The 25,988-nt window shown below is 44.4% G+C and overlaps 1 protein-coding gene across 1 annotated transcript in view; it reads left to right on the plus strand.

Annotated features, from left to right (window-relative positions):
* The window catches only part of plch2a (phospholipase C, eta 2a), a 158,153-nt gene that overhangs the window by 71,861 nt on the left and 60,304 nt on the right, over positions 1-25,988 (plus strand). Inside the window, exons 9-12 of the mRNA XM_078557950.1 lie at positions 295-466; positions 3,900-4,007; positions 16,155-16,313; positions 23,410-23,451. Of these exons, the coding sequence (XP_078414076.1) occupies positions 295-466; positions 3,900-4,007; positions 16,155-16,313; positions 23,410-23,451 (481 nt within the window). The remainder of the gene's footprint in view (positions 1-294; positions 467-3,899; positions 4,008-16,154; positions 16,314-23,409; positions 23,452-25,988) is intronic.

A 25,988-nucleotide genomic window follows, 5' to 3' on the forward strand; every position in this document is an offset into this window, starting at 1 on the left:
CCCACCTTTAACAGTGGCTTTAAGCGATTGTTATGCCTCACACAGACATGTGACCTATCAACACTCCCAGCGCAGGGACAGGATGGGTAGAATATAGAGTGAAACTCACTTTACACTGTGCCATCAAACACTCCAGGGCAGGTACAGGCTGGGTTAGATACAGAGTAAAACTCCATCTACACTGCCTCAACATTGTCTCATCTTTAGAAGAGCACCATCAACAGCATCAATGTGATATTTTCCACATTCCACACCAAATCTGTGTTGAATGTTTGGTTTGAATCTGAATTGCAGATATCCAGTCATCCTCTCCGTTGAAAACCACTGCAGCGTACCCCAGCAGAAGAAGATGGCTCAGTACCTGTGTGAGATCTTGGGGGATAAACTTGATGTGTCTTCAGTGCATGTAGACGACATGACTCAACTTCCTTCACCCGATAGCCTGAAGGGCAAGATCCTTGTGAAGGTATGCAGGCAATCAAATCTTCATTAATATTTAGCGAGACTTGATGGGGCCATTACGAACATGTTTCTCTTAGAGACTGATTATGGGCTATTATGTTTTATCTGAAACCAACTTGAGAAAAAGAAACAGTCAATTTAATTTTTCTCTGATGTTGCTAAGGTAACATGCCCCTCCCCCCCAAATAAAGGCTTCTATTTAACAGAAAATATTTGCATTTATAAAATACCTTCCATATGCTCAGGATGATCCAGCAACACTTCACAGCCAATGAAGTTCTTTTGAAATATAGTCACCATTGTAATGTAGGGAATGCAGAGGGCAGTTTGTGCACAGCAAGCTCCAATGATAGGCAATGAGACAATGATTAGATTTTTGTTTTAGTGATGTTGGCTGAGAGATTGTGTTGACCAGGACATTGGGAGACCTCCCCTACTGCTCTTCACATGGTGTCATGGGATCTTCTACACCCACCTGTGTAAGAGTGTTTCCACTGCGAGATACTGAATGGGGAGACATTGTTCCCACTTGCGGCTGAGCCCAGTACAAAGGGGCATAAATATAAGATAGCCACTCGCATTAAAGAATTGAAGAGACGTTAGCAGAGAATGTGGACCTCACTGCCACATGGAGTGGTGGAAGCAGAGAGTATTGGTGCATAAATGAAGGAGAATGGAATAGAGGGAAACAAGAGCAAAGTGATGTGTTAGATCACTCAGAGAGTCTGAGTTGCTATGGCAACTTACATGCATCTGTAGTCTGGAGCTATGGTTAGTGATGGCAGAAGACCCAACTTTCTTTTCATTACATGGCTGACCAGAAACCTCTCCCACTTTACTGTTTGCCAGTGACATGTATTGGAAGGATTTGCAGGACCTGTTTGGCTGTATTACAAATGCACCTTCCTTGGCCATCAAGTCCTGGGGTGGGACTCAAACCCAGAGCTTCCGACTCAGAGGAAGGGATGCTACCCACTGCACCACAAACCTCCAAAGGCAAGATAGGAGAAGGTTATTAGAGTGGGAGGAGGCTCATGTGGAGTATGGACACCAGCACAGTCTAGTTGGGCCAAATGTCCTGTTTCTTCTCTGTAAATTCAATGTAATGTCCTCTTGTTCTTCCAGTGATAATCCCCAGTCTGAACCCCCTTGTTGTTGATTCATCAATCAATGAAAACAACTACGTGCCCCTTGATCCTACTTATGCCCTCAGCGTTGTTCCCTAGTGATTTGTTCCACACTTCAATTATTCTTTGATCATGAAGTTCCTCCTGACTTCCTTAATTAACATTCAACACACAAGTCACCCAGCACCATTCTGCAGTCACAATGTCTGTTGTCTCATGCATGGCTGGAAAACAAATGATCTTGATGAGATGAAAATGAGTGCGGGAAATACAATGAAATGTCTTAGAGGTTGACTGTTACTCTCTGTGCTATTTCATCTGATCTAAATCAGGCAGCGCTGGAGAGATTGGGGACACATTTGATTTATGCTCAAACCTCTGGGCTGATGTAAATTTCATATGTAATGAAACTGATTCACAAAAAAAATTGGGTCATTTAGCAAAGTGCTTTTTAATGGAAACAAGGTGATTCTATTTCCCTACAATGAATCAACAGCTGTATGAAGAGTGCAATGAGCCAGAACATTACATGTTGGTGAGTCTTATCTCTTTTTTAATGGTTTGTTTCCTCTCCAGTTCTCCCCCAGCACCCGACCCAAGTTATTCTCCTGCCAGGGATGTCTCCTAGCACTTGCTGTTCTTCCTGGCTGAACAATGACAGTGAATCACATTCACCCATCACCCCTGTGCTCATGGACCTACATTGGCTTCCAATTAAGCAATGCCTTGATTTTAAAATTTCCATCCTTGTTTTCAAATCCCTCAGTGGCCTCACACCTCCCTATCTCTACAACCGTCTCCAGCCCTGCAAACCTTCAAGACTTCTGCGTCCTCTCCCTGAATTCTGACCTCTTGCATATCCCTGATTTTTATCGCTCCGCCATTGGAGGCCATGCCTTCTGTTGCCTAAGCCCTAAGTTCTGGAATTCCCCCCTAAATCTCTCCATCACTCCACCTCTCTCTGCTCCTTTAAGACTCTCCTTAAAACCTACCTCTTTGAACAAGCTTTTGGTAATCTGTACTAATATTTCCTTATGCGTCTTGGTGTCAAATTTTGTTTGATAACATTCCTGTGGAGTGCCTTGGAATGTTTTACTATGTTAAAGGCATTATATGAATGCAAGTCGCTGTGTCAGCACCCACTATTTGGCTGTGAAAGCCTTCACAGTGGAGCCTGATCCTGTTGCTTGCCAAAAATGAGCAGGAACCTTGGCTGATTTCCCCCTCCCATTGGCATAGAGGCTGATTTTAAAGCTTCAGTTGCCACTTCAGCTCAGTCTGGGAATCAAACCAGTGACCTTTTGGTCTGCATTGGCCTGACTGCCTCGAGGCTAGGTAAGGGGGAGTTCAACCAAGAGATCCAACTTCTGCTTGCATTCCAATACTCTCTGCTGGACAGTGTATCTGTGGACATATAAGCAGTGCGACTGACATGATGGGGAGATGTGACTTGCCCACTATTAAACAAAAATTGATCTCTGCCCTGTTTCTAAAACTATCAATTGGGAATAATTCTCTTCAGAAACTGTAAGAACATTGCTTAATGTTTCCTGAATTGGTAAGAATTTAATATTTAAATCATATATCTCCCTATAGTCTACATCTCCTCACCACCAAGGTCACTCTCCACAGAGTCTTTTACTCCACGTTGACATGCCTCGGACTAACAATCGCTGAAAGTAAAGCTGACTCCTTGATTTATCCACAGCCTAGGCTCTTCAGGTAACTCCTGCAATAGGGTGTAGGGTTCTTATTTGGAGTTTGCTTCTCTTGGAAATTCTGACTAATCAGGTTAGACTATGAGGTTCAAGCTCAAAATTTCTTAAGTTTGTTTATGGCCATTTTGAGTTGGTTAAATCTCTTTTATTGTTCGCTATCCATCTCCGTCTTTCTTTCCCGATATTTCTCTCTCGCTCTTTCCTGTATCTTGTTCTCTCCCCTTTTTCCTGTCTGTTTGTCTCTCTTCCTTTTTTATACATTTCCTTCTTCCCCATCTCTCTCTTCCCCACTCTTTCTCTCTCCCTCCATCCCATCCGTCTCTCCCTTCTTCCCACCTCTCTTCCTCTTTCCCATCTCTCTCCCTCTTTCCCATCTCTCTCTTTTTCTTCCCCATCTGTCTCCCACTTTCCCATTGCTCTTTTCCATCTATCTTCCATCTCTTTCTTGCTTTCTCTTTCTTTTTATCTCTTTCCCATATTTTTCACCTCTCACTCCTTTCTCTATCTTCTCCTCTTCCCATTGCTCACTTCTTTTTCCCAATTTCCTTCCCCCTCTTTCCCATCTCTTCCCTTTCCTGGTTCTCTCCATCAGGGCAAGAAACTACCTGCAAATATCAGCGATGATGCTGAGGAAGGTGAGGTGTCAGATGAGGACAGTGCCGATGAAATCGAGGACGACTGCAAGTTGATGAATGGAGATGTAAGTAGAAAAATATAAACTGAGCTCTTGAATCTGGTGCCTCCAGGGGGAGTGGGTGTTGGGAATAATAATACTGCTTTAATTTTACACTGCAATCCTTTTCAAATAATAGGAATGGACCCTCACTAGGCCATTAATCCATTTTATATGTAAAGACAAAGACTGTAATTATCCCATCTTACACAATCCTTTGCAATGATTATTAATGCTTCAGATGCTTGTTGAAGGTTGATGCGGGGGATGATGTGAGGATGTGGTGTGAGGATGAGGAGGATAGTCAACACCACAAGAGCACATTTAAAGATAATTACACTTTTTTTAATTCTAGGTGCTGTTGGGAAACCCTTCAATAATCTCAAAGCTCCCTGTCAGATTGATTTTCCTGGTTAGTGTAGAGGATCAGTGCTTCTGAAAGAATTCAAATGCTATCATACAATGAAAGCATATCACAGGAAAGGAGGGCTGTTTAATCCAGCACCACTTAAACTCTGATGGGGCCAGACAATGGAAGAAATGGCCATGCTAATCTGAGATTCACTGGAAGTGACACCACTGCATGATAATGGAAGCTTATTTAATGAGGAATGAATATGATCCTCAGGGTCCCTGCTAAAAATCATAAAGAGGGAGAGGGAATTTTGGTGGACTGGACCCTGACCCCTGGATCCTGGGTCCAGGTTATGCCTGGACTGATGAAATTAAATTCACCTCTGTGTCCACTCATTGTGTGTAACATGGGCTTGGGAAGTCTTAACACAGCTCTATTTGGCTATGAGTCTCAAAGATAAACCTGAGAATTCAGCACTAAATTGTCAATTTAACTGTACAGAAACTACAGGGCAGCTTATGTGAGAAATGGAAAATGGCACATTGGTGCAGATGGAATTGCTCTTTCTGTTTGAGGCTGAGGCCTTTTGTTGAGCTTTAGAGGGTGTTTTGCCCTGCATTTGGCTGTGCCACACCTATCCTGGGAGAGTTTGATGGGACAGTGTAGAGGGAGCTTTAACTTGTATCTAACTTGTGCTGTACTGGAGATGAAAATGTTTCTGTTTCTTATTTCGGCAAACACTCGCACTGATGGGGCCAAAATTCATGAAATTCTTACTTAGTGGAGCGGGACTGTAGAAGAGTCCTGCACAAATAACTGCCTGATGATTAGATTGTCCTTTTTAAATCCTAATGGTGAGATTGACCCCGTTGGCTGCCATGCTCAGTATCTGTCTATTGCCAAGAAGTCACACATGGGACGAGCAGTCTTCTATGTCATGGCTCGTTCCCAGGAACTCCAGTTCCTGTCCTGTTATTTTTGTTGGCAATCCCATTCCCTGGGTTACAGCTGCCTTGTCAGAAGGATTATGTCTCATTAACTTTTCCTTCACCTTTTATCCTGAACTGCTGCTGACTCTCAAACGTTACATCCACCTCTGGAAAGTGCTGCAGTTTTAATTGGGCCTTGCCCTCATTGCAGTAATGAGCTCTCAGACTGCCAAGCTTGCAGGCTTTGAGATCTCCAGCTGGACATGTTGCCACAAGCTTGTGGTGAATGGATTGGGTGGAATATTTAAGAACAGAAGCTGGCAGAAGTTTACTGACTGAAAGGGCTCCCTTTTGTTGCACATGGGGCACCCATATAGGTTTCTTTCTATCATGAGAAATGGTCCCTCCATTTCCAATTATAAGCAGTGCCTTTGTCTTGGAGTCTTTGCTGAAATCCCCTCGTCCCATAACAGCAATAAGAAACATAATTCCACACTTGCATCTTATGATATAAGAATATGGCTGAGAACAATTTCTTACACTCTTGTTCTTTTAAATTGACTTCTTCTGTCTGTGAATAAATATTATTTTTTCTGATCTGTCCAGCTGGATTTAATATTCTTCCAAAAGGCAGATTGAGAGTCATGTTGCTATATATATATTTCCAGCGTCCTGGTGACTGAAAAATGGATGTTACTCAGTGGACTGTAAAACTCTTCCCCATGATTAGAATATTTTACATAAACTGCACAACATTGTAACAAGGAACAATATCAAAGACTTTTTTTTAAGTTGGAGGCTTTACTAAATGTAACTTTCTAGAACAGGAAGATTTGGAGTTTCTGCCCAATTTATTATTTTATTGAAAAATAATTTCATCTTAAGTCACTGAATTGAAAGATCACAGTCATAGCTCTTAATAAGCCAACGTCTGGTGTGTTTCTTACCTTAAGGTACATCAAGAACTCCACATTCGATTTTTAAAACAAATGTTGTTTATTTGCTATGTATGGAATATTAAATTCCAGCCTAATTCTTTAAGGGTTGTAAATACCTCCATGGACAAACACCACCTACCATACTGAACATGGTTCAGGACTGGATTGAGAAACTGTTCAATAGCTGGAGAATGGAACCACTGCCGTTAAACATGAAATACATTAATATTTCAGCAAGTGGGATGAATCAGTAAATTCTTCATTTAACCAGCCAGTTACAGCTGGGCCTTTCCTCATGAAAATGGCCCATAAAACGGTTTCTGTGAGCAAACCATAAACATATATCTTTTCCTCCCTACATACTGATTTGGTGTAACCTGCATCCAACAATTAACTCTGATCACTGTTAGATGCTTACTGGATTTCACATGCAATGGCCACTAGACTGGTAAATCTAGAAGCTGGATAATGGTGGGAGGAGGCTTGTGTGGAGCATTAACACCAACTTGGATCAGTTGGGTTGATGGCCTGTTTCTGTGCTGTATATTCTATGTAAATTTAATGTTATTATGCCCCATGAGATTCTCTGATTCTGTATCTCTGTGTGTCTGCATCTGTACTTACTGTCTTTTCTTCCTCCTCAATGGTGCATTCATATGAAGTGGAAGGTACTGTTGACTGAACTATCACCATGTCACTCTCCCCCTTCTCATCCCCATTGATGCACATTCCTCTTAGCATAGCAACTGTGGCAATGTACAAAGGGAGTACTGAGATGACTTCTCATGTGAAGAAGTGTCTGGGTATGTCACTAGAACCATGTTCTGGGGACAGCGTAGTGCGATTTGCTTAAAACCTCAGTCTGGATGTAAGTGGAAAAGATAATCCAGTGGACAGAGCACCAAAGTGGAATAATTCAAGCTTTCGGTTGACCTGTTCTTATTAGGGGAACAGCACAAGACAGTGGCACAATTGAAAGCAGATCTGCTGTTTTAGTGAGTGATAACAGGGTGAGATTATGGTATAATAGAGTTGCCGACTCCTCTAGGATTGACCTGAAGTCTCCAGAAATTGAAGAAAAATCTCCAGGACAGTGCACCCAGGAAAACAAAATCTCACAGGTACACGAAAAACAAGAAAAACTCTTACAACAGTTTGTTTATGAATGGTAAAAATGTTGGAGTTGGGAAAGGAAAGGCTGTTTGACAGTCAGGATGCATCCAATTGGGTAACGAAGAGGCTGTTTGTTTTAAGATTGACTGTGGGCAGGTGAGGCACTGTGAGGATGAACATGTTGAGTGACTAAGGGGGGGAAAGGTGGGTCCAAGGCAGTTGGAGAGAGGAGGTCAGATGTTGAAATCTCCAGGAATACACCCAACCAGAGTTGGCAACCCTTGTGCGCAGGAACATTTTGTTGTGCCATAACTTGGGGTGGCCAGACAGTTAATCCCTTTTAATAATACAGTAAGATGCTTTGGGTAAGGGAAGACCATTAATCCAAGGAAAGTGCCCATCCAAATATCCACTCTTGTTGAGTTATCAGTAACATTTATGAAACTGCATTAAGTATGAATCCCTTAAGAGTTTTGGTAATAAATATCCTTAATGTATAAACTCCATTACAATTGGTGCTCCTGATATTCTGAGTAGGGAAATATCAGCAGGCACCTTTAGGCAGGGCAATACTTGAAATGGTGGTGGGAGCAGATTCAATAGTAACTTTCCAAAGGGAATTGGATAGATTCTTGAAAAGGAAAAAATGTGGGGCAAGAGGAAGGGGAGTGGGAGTAATTGCATAGCTCTTCCGATGAGCTGGTATAGGCAGGATGAGCCAAATGGATTCCTTATGTGCCATAAGAATCTTGTTTTTTTTCTTTATTCTTTCATGTGATGTGGGCATCGCTGGCAAGGCCAACATTTGTTGCCCATCTCTAATTGCTGTTGAACTAAGTGGCTTGCTAGGCCATTTCAGAGGGCAGTTAAGAGTCAACCACGTTGCTGTGGATCTGGAGTTACATGTAGGCCAGACTGAGTAAGGATGGCAGATTTCCTTCCCTAAAGGACACTAGTGAAGCAGATGGGTTTTTATAGCAATGGACAATGGTTTCATGTGACTAGCCTTTAATTCCAGATTTATTAATTTAGTTTAAATTCCACCAGCTACCATGGTGGGATATTAACCATGTTCCCAGAGCATTAGCCTGGGCCTCTGGATTACTAGTCCAGTGACATTACGACTACACCATTGCCTCCCTCAACATGCTGAAGATCCCTGGCACTGATTGCATTTTGCAGGTTCATTTTGGGCCAAAGGGGATGTTATCTAAGATAATTTACCTTCCTGGATCCTCTTTCCACAAGACACAGTGCTTGTTGTTCTGCATTTGATGCTGTCAATCCTGTAGAACATAGTTAACATCATTGGACGTAATTGGGAATTTAGACAATAGTTACTCCCACCTCCTCCTAACTAGGCAGTTAGATGTCATTGTAAAAAATAGTCTTTCTGGTCCAATTAATGCAAATTATGCTTAGGAGTGAACTTGATGCACACAAGGGCTGCCACCATCTGGTTGGACATATTCCTGAAGGTTTTATCATATCGACTCCCATCTCCCACTGCTCTGCCCGTTAAGCATCATTTTCGTAACCATAAGCAAAATAAACAAAATCTTCCTGAGGATGAAAATAAAAACACTTTTTTTGAATGCCCCTATGGTTTTTATCCTGGTTCTTTCCTCACAGCAGTGCCCCAGAGATTAATTCTTGGATATTCCAGGGCAGTTCTGAAGGGTTAGCAACCTTTTCCGGTGCACTGCTTAGGATGATCAGTCTCCTGAGTTCTTAGGAACAAAGTGAAGTGACCTGATGTGGGGACCGTTTGCCTCTAGTTTTCCTGTTAGTTTGTTTACTCAGGAGTAAAATCAGGAAACACTTTCACATGCAAATAATAATAGAAATCTGGAACTCTGTCCCCTAAAAGGCTGTGGATGCTGGGGGACAATGGAAACTTTCAAGATTGATTGAAATTTGCTGGATAAGGGTATCATGGAATATGGAGCAAATGGAGTTGTGGTACAGATCAGCATGATTTAATTGAATGGCAGAATAGGCCCAAAGGGCTGAAGGCCTCCTCCTGTTTCTGTGGTCCAGGAGCATTCTGTGCAGACTGACGATGTAATGAAAGATCCATTTTCCCCTCTGTTTATGACCCCGAAGCCCTCAGTTTTACACTTGCCTTATGAGCAGTGAGTTGGCTTCTTTTTCTGGTCACCCCAGTGCTCCCAATGATGAACAAGCTGTGTCATCTTTCACTGTGATATTGGTGTCGTGGCAGGTCTCTGTCATTGTCTGTTAGTGTCTTTCTGTCAGATACAGATACTGCCCCAGGTATGTCTGTTTTTTTTTAAGGAAGTTAAGTAGTTTGTTGCTAAATGTGTCCTGTCACGCACCCTCTTTGGACCCAGTCAACCCAGTAAGATGGATCATCCCGTTATCTCTCATCTAACTATATAGGAGATAGTTAGCTAATCATTTAACCTTCCAATAGACGGTTGACATTCCAACTGGACGCTGTAGTTGGTTTTGAGGTGTCCCTGTTAGGTAGCCGATCAACTTAAAAGGCAATTCTGGTGCAGTGTTGAGGCTGAACCATGAAATGTTGCACACTTCCTCAATCTTGTATCAGACATACAACGTATTTTAAGTGGGCTAGAGACAGGCCTATATGCTTCTTCTTCATTCTTCTCACACCTTGAGATGCATGAGGCAGATGAAGCACATGTTTACATCTGTTTCCACAGCTAGTTTCTCTTGGAAGAGATGCCAGCTTGAAGCCAGAGGCTATAGCTTGAGGGGCACCACTTCACATCAAGCATGGCTGACCAGGAGACTCTCACTAGCTGCCATAGGCATATTGGAAGGGTTTGTAGGTTGATAGTCAATCTGACTGGCCACATTATGAACACACCTTCCTTGGTCATCAAGCCCAGGAGTGGGACGCGAACCCGGAGCTTCTAGCTCAGACACAGGGGGCACTACCTGCTGCGCTGCAAGACCACCCCAAGATCCAAACTGCTCCAACATTTTCTGCATTGGGCCCCCTTAATGTTGGTTTCCTGAAGATTGAGTCCTTGGTTTCAGAGTCTGAGATTGAGTTCTGTGCGTTTCTCAGGGATTTCCAGTGTCTGCTGCCTGAACCTTCTTTGGCAGCCAGCTTGTGATTCATGGACACTACAGCGGGTCACCAGTGCAGTCACTTATCAATGAGTTTGAGAGCCCTTTCAATAAAGGAGCATTGCAACCTGAGGCACCCATCGTGAAAACTGACAGGATCAGGTGCAGTGCTGTTTTTAAACTCTGCCCAATCATACTCTACCTTGAATTAAACAAAGGGTTGAGGGGTGTATAACTGGCAGTCCACCCCATCCCACGGGATTCTCACCCAATGAGTTAGATTCAAATCTCTGCCCCCACCCCTGCCCCTTTATTTCAGTTTTGGTAAAGCAAGTAATGTCTTTGTGTGCACATGTCTCTGTGAGTGTTTTCAGTTCATTAAGGTGTGAGGGGGTCATCATTCCACTGAACAGACATCATTATGATTATAATAAGTTCCTGGGCAAACAGTGCGTTATTTTCTGTTGTGAATAGGGCCAGTGGTTTAAAAAAGACAAATTCACAAAGGCAGATGCTGCACATAAACATGAACTATCCAAATCATGTTGCTCCCCCTTCAGGCCAAGGGTGACATTCCACTTGATCATTACTGTGATCAGGTGGCGATTGAAGGTGTAAGGTCATCAGTCCATTGACAACAGTGGGACAAGTAGAAATTTTATATTCAAACCAAAGACATCTGTGGGTTTAAAGTGTTCCGATGACTTGTTTGCTTGTACTTACGGTTGATCAGGTTATTTTGGGACCTCTTTAAGGATGTGACTCGATCAGGATATTGATTCACTGTATTTTGTGCCCATTCCATTCCAGTATATAAAATAGGCTGAAACTATGAGTAAACTTAGCATTGATCCAACCTTGATGGTGAGGCACAGGCCTGATTTTCCCTTTGTTTAATATTGTGGTTGTGACACTGATGGAGTCTCAGACTGTGACACTGATGGAGTCTCGGGCTGTGACACTGATGGAGTCTCAGACTGTGACACTGATGGAGTCTCGGGCTGTGATAGTGATGGAGTCTCGGGCTGTGATATTGATGGAATCTCGGGCTGTGACACTGATGGAGTCTCGGACTGTGACACTGATGGAGTCTCAGACTGTGACGCTGATGGAGTCTCGGGCTGTGACACTGATGGAGTCTCGGGCTGTGACACTGATGGAGTCTCGGGCTGTGATATTGATGGAGTCTCGGGCTGTGATACTGATGGAGTCTCGGACTGTGACACTGATGGAGTCTCGGACTGTGATAGTGATGGAGTCTCGGGCTGTGACACTGATGGAGTCTCGGGCTGTGAAAGTGATGGAGTCTCGGACTGTGATATTGATGGAGTCTCGGACTGTGACACTGATGGAGTCTCGGGCTGTGATATTGATGGAGTCTCGGGCTGTGACACTGATGGAGTCTCGGACTGTGATATTGATGGAGTCTCGGGCTGTGACACTGATGGAGTCTCGGGCTGTGACACTGATGGAGTCTCGGGCTGTGACACTGATGGGGTCTCGGGCTGTGATACTGATGGGGTCTCGGGCTGTGACACTGATGGGGTCTCGGGCTGTGATACTGATGGAGTCTCGGGCTGTGACACTGATGGAGACTGATGGAGTCTCGGGCTGTGACACTGAAGAAGTCTCAGGCTGTGATATTGATGGAGTCCCAGACTGACACTGATGGAGTCTCGGGCTGTGATACTGATGGAGTCTCGGGCTGTGACACTGATGGAGTCTCGGGCTGTGACGCTGATGGAGTCTCGGGCTGTGATATTGATGGAGTCTCGGGCTGTGACACTGATGGAGTCTCAGACTGTGATATTGATGGAGTCTCGGGCTGTGACACTGATGGAGTCTCGGGCTGTGATATTGATGGAGTCTCGGGCTGTGACACTGATGGAGTCTCAGACTGTGATATTGATGGAGTCTCGGGCTGTGATATTGATGGAGTCTCGGGCTGTGACACTGATGGAGTCTCGGGCTGTGACACTGATGGAGTCTCGGACTGTGACACTGATGGAGTCTCGGGCTGTGACACTGATGGAGTCTCAGGCTGTGATACTGATGGAGTCTCGGGCTGTGACACTGATGGAGTTTCGGGCTGTGATATTGATGGAGTCTCGGGCTGTGACACTGATGGAGTCTCGGGCTGTGACACTGATGGAGTTTCGGGCTGTGACACTGATGGAGTCTCGGGCTGTGATACTGATGGAGTCTCGGGCTGTGATACTGATGGAATCTCGGGCTGTGACACTGATGGAATCTCGGGCTGTGACACTGATGGAGTCTCGGACTGTGACACTGATGGAGTCTCGGACTGTGACGCTGATGGAGTCTCGGGCTGTGATATTGATGGAGTCTCGGGCTGTGACACTGATGGAGTCTCAGACTGTGATATTGATGGAGTCTCGGGCTGTGACACTGATGGAGTCTCGGGCTGTGATATTGATGGAGTCTCGGGCTGTGACACTGATGGAGTCTCAGACTGTGATATTGATGGAGTCTCGGGCTGTGATATTGATGGAGTCTCGGGCTGTGACACTGATGGAGTCTCGGGCTGTGACACTGATGGAGTCTCGGACTGTGACACTGATGGAGTCTCGGGCTGTGACACTGATGGAGTCTCAGGCTGTGATACTGATGGAGTCTCGGGCTGTGACACTGATGGAGTTTCGGGCTGTGATATTGATGGAGTCTCGGGCTGTGACACTGATGGAGTCTCGGGCTGTGACACTGATGGAGTTTCGGGCTGTGACACTGATGGAGTCTCGGGCTGTGATACTGATGGAGTCTCGGGCTGTGATACTGATGGAATCTCGGGCTGTGACACTGATGGAATCTCGGGCTGTGACACTGATGGAGTCTCGGACTGTGACACTGATGGAGTCTCGGACTGTGACACTGATGGAGTCTCGGACTGTGACACTGATGGAGTCTCGGGCTGTGATATTGATGGAATCTCGGACTGTGACACTGATGGAGTCTCGGACTGTGACACTGATGGAGTCTCGGACTGTGACACTGATGACCATCCATGTGAGTGACAGGGTTGCACCAAGACAGCGAATTCCTGCGATGCAGCCTGTTTCAATGAACACCTCTGTAGAGGTCACAGTGCTCAGTGCAGGGGCTGAAGATGGCAGATTTGGATAGCAGGGCTGCGTGGCATTCTGGCTCCCTCTCCCCTCTGTAGCTCACACTTGTGGCTGCGTTCAAGGGGTTGGTCATTTCTGAGCATCCCATCTGGACAGTTGCTAAATGCACTGTCCAATCTGATACTGAGCCATGCAAACCAGGATGATGCCACATCCAATGCAGGCTCTGTTAGGAGGCCTCTGTCACATAATGGTAGGGAGGCTACAATTTTCCTCAGTGCCCTGGGATCGAGAAAGAAACAAACAGTGAACTTTCCCATTCACCAATCATTATCCAGCGACTCCTGCTGAACACATGCATGGACATTGCATATGGCATGATCTGCCTTTTTTTATTCATTCATGGAATGTGGGAATCACTGGCTAGGCCAGAATTTATTGTCTATCCCTAACTGCCCTTGAGGAGCTGGTGGTGAGTTGCCTTCTTGAACTGCTGCAGTGCATGTGGTGTAGGTACACCCAGAGCGCTGTTAGGGAGGGAGTTCCAGGATTTTGACCCAGTGACAGTGAAAGAACGGCGATATATTTCCAAGTCAGGATGGTGAGTGACTTGGAAGGGAATTTCCAGATGGTGGTGTTCCCATCTATCTGCAGCCTTTGTCCTCCTAGATGGTGGAGGTTGTAGGTTTGGAAGGTGCTGTCTAAGGGGCCTTGGTGAGTTTCTGCAGTGTATCTTGTAGATGGTACACACTGCTGCCATCTAGTGGAGGGAGTGAATGTTTGTCGATGGGGTGCCAATCAAGTGGGCTACTTTGTCCTGGATGGCGTCAAGCTTCCTGAGTGATGTGGGAGCTGCACTCATCCAGGCAAGTGGCAAGTATTCCATTACACTCCCGACTTGTGCCTTATAGATGGTGGACAGGCTTTGTGGAGTCAGAAGAGTCAGAGTTATTGTGACGGTCTCTATGTTTGAATAGCTTGCTGATGGGTTGGCACAGGGGGAATGTCCATTTGGGTGAGATACAGAGGACTGCATGCTGGGTGCCTGTGGCAACAAGTGAGGACAGGAGGAGCGGAAGAAAAAATTGGAGAGTTAGCAAGATAAAACTGACGCTGGAGCTCAATGTGGAATCAGCTGTCACCCAGTTAGATTCAACTTCAAACAATCTGTTAGTTTTGTCCTTGGCAGAACAGTAAAGGTTTCTATAACAGAGAGAACAACAGCACTGGTACATTGATGTAAAAATCTAAAAATAGGAATTGCAGAACAACTTTCAAAGAGGGTCAATGTCGGCCTGAATCACGTAGCTGTTATTGGACCAGGGAGTTTCATTCACCTGCTGTAAGGAGTTTCTCAAGACCATTGGGCTGAAATGTTACTTGGAACCACTTTCAAACCAGCCGCAGCCTCTCTTTCTCCCCCTACTTTCACATTTGAAAAATGCTGGCAACGGTGATGGAAATAGGCGGTGAGGGACAATGTCAGCACAGCTTTTATGGCACCCACCCTGCAGGAGAGAAAGTGAATGCTGGCAACAACAAAAAAATGGCCAGTGGATTGGGGGTATGTGTGAAGAGATGAGGAGAAACCTTCCTTGCACAGCAAGTTGCATTGCCCTGGACTGCACTGACAATGGAAACAGATTCATATGTCACTTTCAAAAGGGAATTGGATAAATACTTGAAGATGAATATTTTGCCGGACTATGGAGAAGGAACGGGGGGGGCAGAGGGAATGGGACTCGTTGGATAGTCTTTCAAGAGTTAGCACAGACGTGATGAGCCGAGTGGCCTCCTTCTGTGCTGTAGGATTCTATGATTCAAAGCACATTTATATCAGGGCAGGGAAGTAGTTGAGGGTGAAGGTCGGTGAATTGTGAAATTATTTTTTGGACTGTGAGGCAGAATTTGTTTATTCCCAGCCCTGTGGAGGCAGCTTGAGGAAAAGATTTTCAATCAGCTCCAGACACACAATGAAGGTTTCCATCCACAATGTGATAATCATGGCACAAAAATATACGGTGACACACTCGAACCTCCAATATCTCCACCCTGCCTGCAATAACCCTGAGTAATCCTCCTCAGTTGTCCTGGGGCTAAGTTTGGTTTAATGGGTGCAGCGCAGTTCCATCAATCTGACACCATTCAACTTCCACAGCCCACGAAACACCCAGTTCCACAAAAAATGAAAATGCTGAAATAAAAACCGACAATGCTGGAAAACGCTCGGCAGGTCAGGCGTGGACCTCTCAATGGAGAGAGAAAGAAAGCAGAATTAACGTTTCGGGTCATTGGCCTTTCGTCAGAACTGATGAACGATTTAGTTTGTTACTAGGTCTTCCATCCCAAAGCCAGGATATCCCTGGACTGTACCTATTGGGCTACAATTGACGGGGGCAGGGAGAGTCTCTTGATTATCCCATTTTCATATCCATTAGAGACTCCCTTGGTTGATATGGAGGTTCTTCTGTGCATGAAACTCATCAAACTGCATGTCCATGCCATCCCATAACATGGTGATTTATTCTCAGATGTAAGGCCTATTTGATGAGTGCCGATGTTGCTTTTTTTCCCCCCTCCCCCCCACTCCTTTATTCTTTCTTTCTCAACACATTTGTCCTTTGGCTGTCTCTGCTACATGCTGGCAGGCAGGATGGATTTAATGAGCATGTCTCTTATCTCTTTGCGAATAGGCCATGGCCAACAGGAAGCACGTGGAGAGTGTGGCTAAAAAGAAACTTGATTCGCTACTGAAGGAATCAAAAATCCGAGACCGGGAAGATCCTGACAGCTTCAGCGTGAACGCCATCCCTCAAGCAGGCAAAATGTGTCAGAAGTCAGACTCAAAGAAGGTAGCCCAACTCCACCCATAGCCCCCCCCCCCACCACTACCAGCATCTCACACACTCCTCCCTGTTCAGGCCACCTCAGTAGCTTCTGTTTGATAGAAGTTCCCTTTGTCAGCCATAGCTCAGTAGGCAGCACCCTCACCTCTGAGTCAGAAGGTCATAGGTTCAAGTCCCACTCCAGAGACTTGAGCACAAAAATCTAGGCTGATACTCCCGAACCAGTACTGAGAGGGAGGTGCCATCTTTTGGATTAAATGTCAAACTGAGGCCTGTTTGCCCTCTCAAGTGGAAGTAGAAAATTCCATGGCACTAGTTCCATGAAAAGCAGAAGAGTTTTTCCCTGGTATCCAGGCCAATGTAATCAACATCACAAAAACAGATTATCTAGTCATTATCACATTGCTGTTTGTGGGGTCTTGCTGTGTGCAAAATAGATACCATGTTTCCTACATTACAATAGTGACTACACTTTGTAAAGTACTTCATTGGCTGTAAAACACTTTGGGATGTTGTGTAAAGTGTTGTAGAAACGCTAGGGTTTTTTTTGATATCCAGATCCTGAGGCCATTTTACTTTAACACTGGGTGTGTGAGTTGCCCCATGATGCATGTTTCCCATTGGCATCTGAAGTGAAAGCCAACCCAAGGGTGAGATTAATCAGCAGAAAATGCCTGTGCTTGGTGTAAAGCAAGTGACCAATTCACTATTGCCCACTTTGTGTCACTGCCTGTGGTAGGTTTTTCCCATCAACCCCTAGATCTCTTGTGCCTTACTGTTGGTAATCTCCTCCAACCTTACCACCCTTGGAGATTTCTGCGCTTCCCCAATTTTGGCCTCCCCGATTATTTTCACTCCACCACTGGTGGCTGCGCCTTTAGCTGCCTGGGCTCTAACGCTCTGAAATGACCTTGCTAAACCTCGCTGGCTCTCTGTTTCTCTCTCCTTTCAGACACTCTTTAAAACTTACCCCTTTCACCAAACTTTTGATCACCAGTCCTAACACCTCCTTATATGCCTTGGAAATCACTCCTGTGAAGTGCCTTGGGAGCGTTTATTATATTAAATAAGAAATGCAAATTGTTGTTCAATTGAAATGGGTCATCAGATACTGTGAATATCATTGTAAAGCGCTGCCTTCAGGCCACATTGGCAAAAGGAGCTTGGAGCACAAGTTCATGGAATGCATTCAAGAGAATTTTATAGAATGATATCTCGAGAAACCAACTAAGGAACAGGCTATTTCAGATATAGTATTGTGTAATGAGACACGGTTAATTAGTAATCTTATAGTAAAAAATAGTCTGGAGAACGGCGATCATAATATCATATAATTTCATATTAAACCTTTTTCGTTCATTTACGGGATGTGGGCATTGCTGGCTAAGCCAGCATGTATTGCCCAACCCTAATTGCCCTTGAGAAGGTGGTGGTGAACTGCCTTCTTGAACCACTGCAGTCCCTGTGGTGTAGGTATGCCCACAGTGCTGTTAGGGTCGGAGCTCCAGGATCTTGATCAACGACAGTGAAGGACCGGCAATATATTTCCAAGTTTGAGAGTGATGTGGCTCTGTTTGAAACAAGAGTCTTACATTTAAACAAAGCTAATTACAGAGGCTTGAGAGGCAAATTGGTTAAGGTAGATTGGGAAATTAGATTAAAAGATATGATGGTTGATAAGCAAATAAATAATTCTCAAAGCATATGCATGTGGAATAAAAACTCATCTGGAAAGTGGTACAACCATGGCTAGTTAAAGAGGCTAAGGATAGTATTAGATTAAAAGGTGAGGCTTACAATGTTGCTAAAAATAGTAGTAAGCCTGTGGATTGGGAGGTTTTTTTATAAAATTTGCAACAGATGATCAAGAAATTGATAAAGAGGGAAGAAATAGGATGAGAGCAAACCAACAAGAAATATAAAACAGTTTGTAAGGGCTCTTGTGAGTATGAAAAAAGGAAGAGATTAGTGAAAGTAAACAAGGGCCTTTAGAGACTGAAACAGGAGAAATTATAATATGGGATAAGGAAATTCCAAAGACATTAAACAAATATTTTGTACCTGTCTTCAGGATAGAAGACAAAAAGACTATATCAATGCAAGTCAATGAGAGTTAGGAACATAGAGTAATTAATTTTGGTCCGGAAAAGGCACTGGAAAAATTAATGAGATGAAAAGCTGACAACCCCTCTCGGACCTGATGGCCAACTCCCAAAGGTTTTAAAAGAATTGGCTGCAGAGATAATGAATGCACTATTTTTAATTTTCTGGAATTTCCTAGATTGTAAAACGAACCCTGTGGATTGGCAGGTAGCAAGTGTAAGCCTGGTATTCAAGAAACGCAGAATATGAGTCAATCCTGAGTACCGCAGTGAGTGGACAGTGGAAGATCCTGATGAGCTATTGAAATGGAACTGTTAGCAGGTTTTGCAGTAGCACCCAGTAATCTGTTCATCAAGTGGGCCATCCTCACTGTGTCCACTGAACAGCAATGAAGAAACAACAACTTGCATTTATATAGCTCCTTTAATATAAAAAGGTGCTTCACAGGAGTGTAATTAAGAAAAGTGGACGCTCAGTCAAAGAAGGGGACATTAGGGCAGGGTGAACAGAATCTTGGTTAAAGAAGTAGGTTTTGGGGAGTGTCTTAAAAGAGGAGAAAGAGTAGAGAGGTGAAGCGGTTTAAGAATAAATTTCAGAGATTGGTGCCTACGCGGGTGAAGTCACAGCCAACAATATGAAGTGCAAGTAGTGGGGATGGACACGAGGCCAAGTGCTGGGATGATTGTAGAGTTGGAGAAGATCACAGGGATAGGGAGAGGCAAGGCCACGAAAGAATTTCAATATTGTGGGACCAGGAGCCATTGTAGGTCAGTGAGGGCAGAGGGATGGTGAATGAGAGGGATTTGGTGAGCAATGATAACCAAATAAATACAATTATATTGGGAATAATGTCCAGTATTGCCTGTGTAACTTAGCTGAGTACTTCTATTCTATTCGCACAGAAAAGCAGGTTTGAATTAGTAATGGCTAGTTATTCCCTGTACTGTCAGTTGCCTTGCTGTGATGGCTAAGAGCACATGAAGCAAGAGCACAGAGAACACTTGGAATGGTGTAGTGAAGGGCTTTTCTGAAATCATGCGCCACAGCTCTTGGGTTAATATCGCGGTGGGGGTGGGGGTGAGAGTGGTGGTTGTATACATGACCTGTCCTGTACGCATCAGGGGTGCAGGGGTGTTGGTGTATTTGACCTGTCTTGTTTTTTTAAATGCCAGGGGGGAGGGGGTTCATGTATTTGACCTTCCCTGTACACCTCATGGCTGTTGGTGCATTTGAACTGTCCAGTAATGTCAGGGAAGATTTGGGTATTTGATCTGGCCTGAACATATTGGGGAGAAGGAGGGGAGTTTGTATATTTAACCTAGCCTGTACATGCCCAATGTTTGCGTATTTGACCTGTCCTGTACATGATGAGGAGGGTTTGTGTATTTGACCTGGCCTGTACATATCAAGGGGTGTTAGTGTTGACAGTGAGTTAAATATCTGCTGAATCTTCACACTGGGATTGAATAGTGTGAGAAAAACTGAGGCAAGGCTCTATTTGCTCACCAGCCCTGAATCTCTCTTGAGGGCTGGTGGACCATTAGCCTCCTCCCCGCAACCCTTCCTCTCCCTGAGAGTTCCACAGGTAACCAAGTGCAGTACTGAGGGAGGACTGCACTGTCAGAGATGCCAACTTTTGGCAAGACATTAAACCAAGGCCTTGCCTGCTCTCTAACGGTGGGTGTAAAAGATCCTATGGCACTGTTTTGAAGAAGAGTAGAGGAGTTCTCCCAGGTGTCCTGGTCAATACCTATTAGCAAACAATATCACTAAAACAGATTATCTGGACATTATCACGTTGCTGTTTGGGGGAGCATGCTGTACGTAAATTGGCCTTCATGGGCAGAATTTCACCGCGGAGGGGATTTAACAGCTCCGCTGAAATCAATAGAGTTTTGAACGGCTCGCCACATTTCACGGCCCTGCCCCCACCACGATGGGGCAGTAAAATTCCACCCCATGTTTCCCACATTAGAACAGTGATGACTCTTCATCACTTCTCATCAAAGAACTTTAGTACGCCCTGTGGTTGTGAAAGGTGCTGTATAAATGTTTTTAACAAAAGTCTATCAATCTCAGTTTTGAAAGCTCCAATTGACCCCAGCCTCCAGAGCCTCCTGTGGGAGAATGTTCCAGATTTCCACTTCCCTTTGTGTGAACAAAACTCTCCCTGGAATCATTTCCCAGCTCTCATTTTTAATTTATGTCAGCCCATTCCTGACGGCCACACCAGAGGAAATACTTTCTCCGTATCTCCCCTGTCAAATCCTTTTAACATTTTAAGCCCCACTTTAATCCTATCCTTTAACATTGACAAATTAATTTTTGCTTTCTGTAAGCTCAGTTATCAGTAATTGCAGGGCAATTCACAACATAGAAAGCAGACCTCCACAAGCTGTACAAAGTTCTAATTGAAATGATAAGATCTTCAATTACAATTCAAGCACGTGTGTTTTATTAAAACTTGAAATGAGCTTTAACATAGAACACCTTAAGCTCATTCACTTCCATTTGGTTTAGTGTTCAGTGTAATAGAGCTCAGCAAGCTTCGCCTTGGGGACTTTGAATTACAATTGCAGCAGGTTCAATGGTTCTTCGACAACGCTCGACAGTTGTCATTAGGAAATGTGTGGGTAAAATGTCCTGAGAAATAGATAAGGTTGCCGACTCTATTTGGCTGCGTTGCTGGAGGTTTTGTCACATGACTCCCTGCCTCCAGTTGCCCTGTCCAATCAAACAGCTGCTCCCCCCCCCGCCCCCATCTCTGATATTGTTATAGCTAACAAATAAAAGAACTCAAAGAAAATGTTAAGGAAAATACACCCCTTTTTAAAATGCCCGCCTATGATTTTTCTCCTGGGATTTTTGCTTTCACCGGTGTTCAGGAAGTTGACCTATGATTCCTGGCGACTCCTGGACAATCCTAGGGGGTTGGCAAACTGAGGGGAAGCCTAATCCACTTTCTCCCAACATTTGAGTCTCCTCTTAGGCCTAAAGGTGCTGTCCTCAATTAGATTAGAGAGCTGGCCAGCAGGTGATCTGGACTGCTTCGGTTCTCTGGCAACAGGGTGGCCATCCATTTGGTTTTATACCAAACCATCTGGTTTTTACCTGCTCTTCCCACTGTCTGACGCTGGATGGCCACAGGTACAGTGTGCTAGGTGTGTATGTAGATGAAAGTGGGTCACTGATAGTTGCCCTGGTAATGCGGCCTAGCCTGGCCTGGTCTGCTCCTGGGTTGCTAAGGCTCGCAGCAGAAAGTGGGCCCTGTTGCTATGGTGGTGATAAGCGAGGTTGGTTTACTTACACTAAGATCTTACACCTTGAGCCTTCGACCAGTGCCTACTGGAACTTTGCACAGGCTAGACTCAGATTTACTATTGGTGGATGATGTTTTCCCTTTATAATGTTATTAATAATAACAGGAGAGCAGTGAAGCACGGCCGACTTGCACACAAAGACACATGGCTCTGGTGCATTTTTAGTTGTGGGATTGCGGATGGGAGGCCTGTGATGATGTAATCTCTATGTGAGTGTGGCGGTCATGATGTCCTTTCCTACATACTGCTGTGCTACTGGTCTGCATGTCTGGTATCCTTGGCCTCCAGTAGTGTCCACCCTACCAAGCAGGAAGTACATCTTTGAACTGTTCAAAGGTTACAAAGGGAGGAATTCTGGAGGATGCCAGCTTCATGCTGTCCATGGCTTCTCCAGAGGCCTATGCAACTCTGGTGTGGCCTCCAACCTGCGGAGAGATGCCATCCTTTCTATTGATAAAGGAATAGAACGGGAGATGACAAATCAAAGATAAGGTGCTGGATTAGATAAAGGCCAAGCCCAATGATACAGAAAACGATTTGGTCCAAGGTAACTGGTGGAAGAGTTAACAAATACTAAATTTCGGAGACGATAGCAGGTGCTCAGACCATAATGCTTCAATCCACCTGTGATCAGAAACTGTGCTGTGACTAATGGAGGGTAAGCCAGTATAGCATGTGTTTAAGAAGAGACAGAACGTAAATCAGTAACTATAGTGCAATTAGTTTCATGTCAGTTGCACACATTTTTGAATTATGGGGGGAGAATTTCCACAGGATTGTCCCGCTTTGTCACAGTAACTTCAGTGACAAGTTTCAGAAATTGCAGAGAAAAAGCGTAAGTAGGAAATTCACCCCCTCCCCCATTGCCCTGTAATTTAAGATCAAATAGTGAGGGACCGAGTTCCAGATTTGCTCTGTCCTCTGGGTCATTTCCAAAGCAGCATTGCAGAAAGCTGGGGTATGTTACCCAGTCCTCCATCCCTTTCAAAGTTGATGTCCGATTGAGATAGACGGGGAGAGGGCAATAAAGTATGTACAATCAAACCAAATCTGTCCTACAGCAAGTTTGTACCAGTTGCAAAACCTTTCTGATTTTCTGCTCAGTGAACAGTTAGTCTTTAACCATTGAACCAGAGATGGTTACTTTATAGTGGGAGGCAATTTGGCCCATCACGTCTGTCCAAGTTATTTGGTGGAATAATCCATATTGCACGTGGTCCTGTATCTTTCTCTACAGGGCAGAACTGAGAGAACCCTGCACTCTCGGAGGTGTCGACTTTTGGATAGGATATTAAACTGAAGCCAGGAAATGGTATATAAAGAACCTGCCTGAACTTCACAGCTGTTCCCAAAGCATTCAGTGCATGTATTGGACTAATGTGGATAGACTCTATTCTTCATCACAGTGTCCAATATGCAATTAGTATTGGGCTGGCTATTTGCAGGTGTTCTCTGCACTCAAAGGAATGGGAGGAGGCCATCAAGCCTGTTCCATCATTCAATGAGATCATGGCTGATCTGTACCTTCGCTCCATCTACCCGCCTTGGCTCCATATCCTTTCATATCCTTGACCTGTAAAAATCTATCAATCTCATATTTAAGATAATTTATTGAGCTAGCATCAGCTACATCCAACCCCTTTTGACTTATGGTGACATTTTCTCTCCCCTAACACCAGAAATGCAGCTCTGGGTCCGTGTCTACAGTGGAGAAGCCTGTGGTAAGTTGATCATTCCTTGAACTGTGTTCATGACCAGCAACAAATAACCTGTAAAGATTACATAGCAGTCACCAAGATTCAATTAAAGCAAGATAGGAATGCACCATAACAATGTACCACTGTTGTCATAGTGGCAGCTGTAGATCAGTACACTCATTCCAGAGATGGCACCTCTGCCAGTGCTGCATTCCCTCAGTACTGGCACTGGGAATGTGACCCTGGATTTTGTGTTCAATTCTCTCAAGTGGGATCTGAAGCGATGACATGGTTGAATGCTGATTCCTCGGGGCAAACAGGGATGAACAATACACCCAACTTTCTGAACATTGCCCACAAAATCGGATGAAACCTATCAATAAGCCCGACTGCAGCTTGAGCAGATTTGATGGAGAGGAATGATAAACTGGGCTGTGATGTGACTTTAAATCCAGCTACTGCTTACAAGTAGTGCAAGGCTGAGACTGTCTGCTGGGATTAATAGATGGTGTCAACTGAACCGATTGGAGACCCTGGAGACTGCGGGAAAGCGAGCGAGACAGCGAGGAGCCAGGCAGCCTTGACAACCCTTCAGACCTCAGCATTGTGCTGTCAGAATCAGCTCTGGTTCAAGCTGCACAGCGGGGAGTGAGGGCTTCTTAAAACCCAGTGATAGTATATAGAATTTACAGCATTGAAACAGGCCATTCAGCCCATTCTGGCATTCATGCTCCACAAGAGCCTCCTCCCACACTGCTTCATCTCATTCTATCAGCATATCCTCTCATTCCCTTCCCCCTCATGCGTTTCTTTAGCTTCCCCTTGAATGCACACATGCTATTCGCCTCAACGTGATAGCAAGTTCCACATTCTCACCCCTCTCTCAAGTAAAATAAATTTCTCTTGAATTCCTTATTGGATTAATTAGTGGCTACCTTATATTTATGGCCCCTAGTTCCCCTATGAGGGGAATGGATAGAGTGGACAGGATAAAATTGTTTCCCCTGCTGGAAAATTCTAGAACCAGGGGACATAGATTCAAGGTAAGTGGCAGAAGGTGTAGGGGGGGACATGAGACAGAACTTTTTTACGCAGAGGGTAGTGGCTGTCTGGAATTCGCTGCCCAAGTTGGTGGTAGAGGCAGAAATTTTAAACTCTTTTAAAAAGTACCTGGATCTGCACCTAAAGTGCTGTAAGCTGCAGGGCTATGGGCCGGGTGCAGGAAGGTGGGATTAGAAAGGGCACCGTGGACAAGATGGGCTGAATGGCCTCCTTCTGTGCTGTAACTTTTCTATGGATCTATGGTTCTAGTTTTGAATTTCCCCACTAACGGAAACATCTCCATATCTAACCTGTCAAATCCTTTCATAATCTTAACTCTTGGCATTTGGCTGTGGTTTAATGGGTAACACCCTTGTCTCTGAGTCAGATGTTTGCGATTTCACAGTCCCACTGCAGTGACTTGAGCACAAAAATCAAGTCTTACACTCCAGTGCTGCACAGTCAGAGGTGCCATCTTTCAGATGAGATGTTAACCCGAGGCCTGGTTTGCTTTCAAAGGTGGATATAAAAGATCCCATGGTGCTAACACTGCAGAAGTTATCCCCAGCGTCCTGGGCCAATATTTATCTTTCCATCAACATTACTAAAAAACAGATTTGTAAACAAAGCCCGCCAAATTGTGGCAAAGCAATAAATTTAAAAAAGCAAGTACGTCTGCATTCATCTTACCTAGATACGCATCTCCTACACCATTCTCATAACATATACATTTTAACCCCCTTCCGCATCCCCGTAATGCTTTTAATGTCTTTTGGAAGTTGCATGTTTGTTAACTGCCAAAAATGATTTTCACATTACTGTAATGGGAGCTTGCTGTGCTCAAATTAACTGCCACATTTCCGACATTGCAATAATGACTAGACTGAAAAGTGCCTTATTGGCTGTAAAGTGCTTTGGGATGCGAAAGATGCTGTATAAATGTGAACTCCTTGGTTGAATTAGATTATTCTAAGGACCCTTTGTCCCTGTACAGTGGTGGCGTCTATATGTCTGTTGGCTTTTTTCAGACACCAGACAAGTGTTGTATTGGCACAGTGGATGAGGGAGCACTGTTGAGGGGGTGGATAACTTTCAGACAGTTGGCACCACTGTGTTGTACATAACCTGTGTCAAGTCTCAGCTGAAAGCCTCAGTACTGCCAATGGGCTGTTTAATCCCTCAAGCCCTGTGATCATTTGAGGTAATTAAAGGGCAGGAGAGGGACAGGTTGTAAACAGAAACTGTGTCACATTGGCTGTAATTTGAAATCTTTTAACTCAATCATTTCAAAATATTCAATCCTATGCATAATCTTTTTCTATTCTCTCCCTTTTTGATTGTCCCCTCTCTTTGTCTCTGTCTCTCTCTCTTTCTCATTCTGCATATGGTTTTGCACTGCTCTCACTGTGTGTGTGCCTCTCTTTCTGCTGGCATGTCTTCATTCCTGTTTCTCTATATGAATGCCACTACATGTTTCTCTATTCATCTGAAACTTGTTCTCTTGCTTTCTCTTTCTGTGT

This window comes from Cetorhinus maximus, chromosome 15, assembly GCF_964194155.1.
Source record: "Cetorhinus maximus chromosome 15, sCetMax3.hap1.1, whole genome shotgun sequence".
Classification (NCBI taxonomy): domain Eukaryota; kingdom Metazoa; phylum Chordata; class Chondrichthyes; order Lamniformes; family Cetorhinidae; genus Cetorhinus; species Cetorhinus maximus.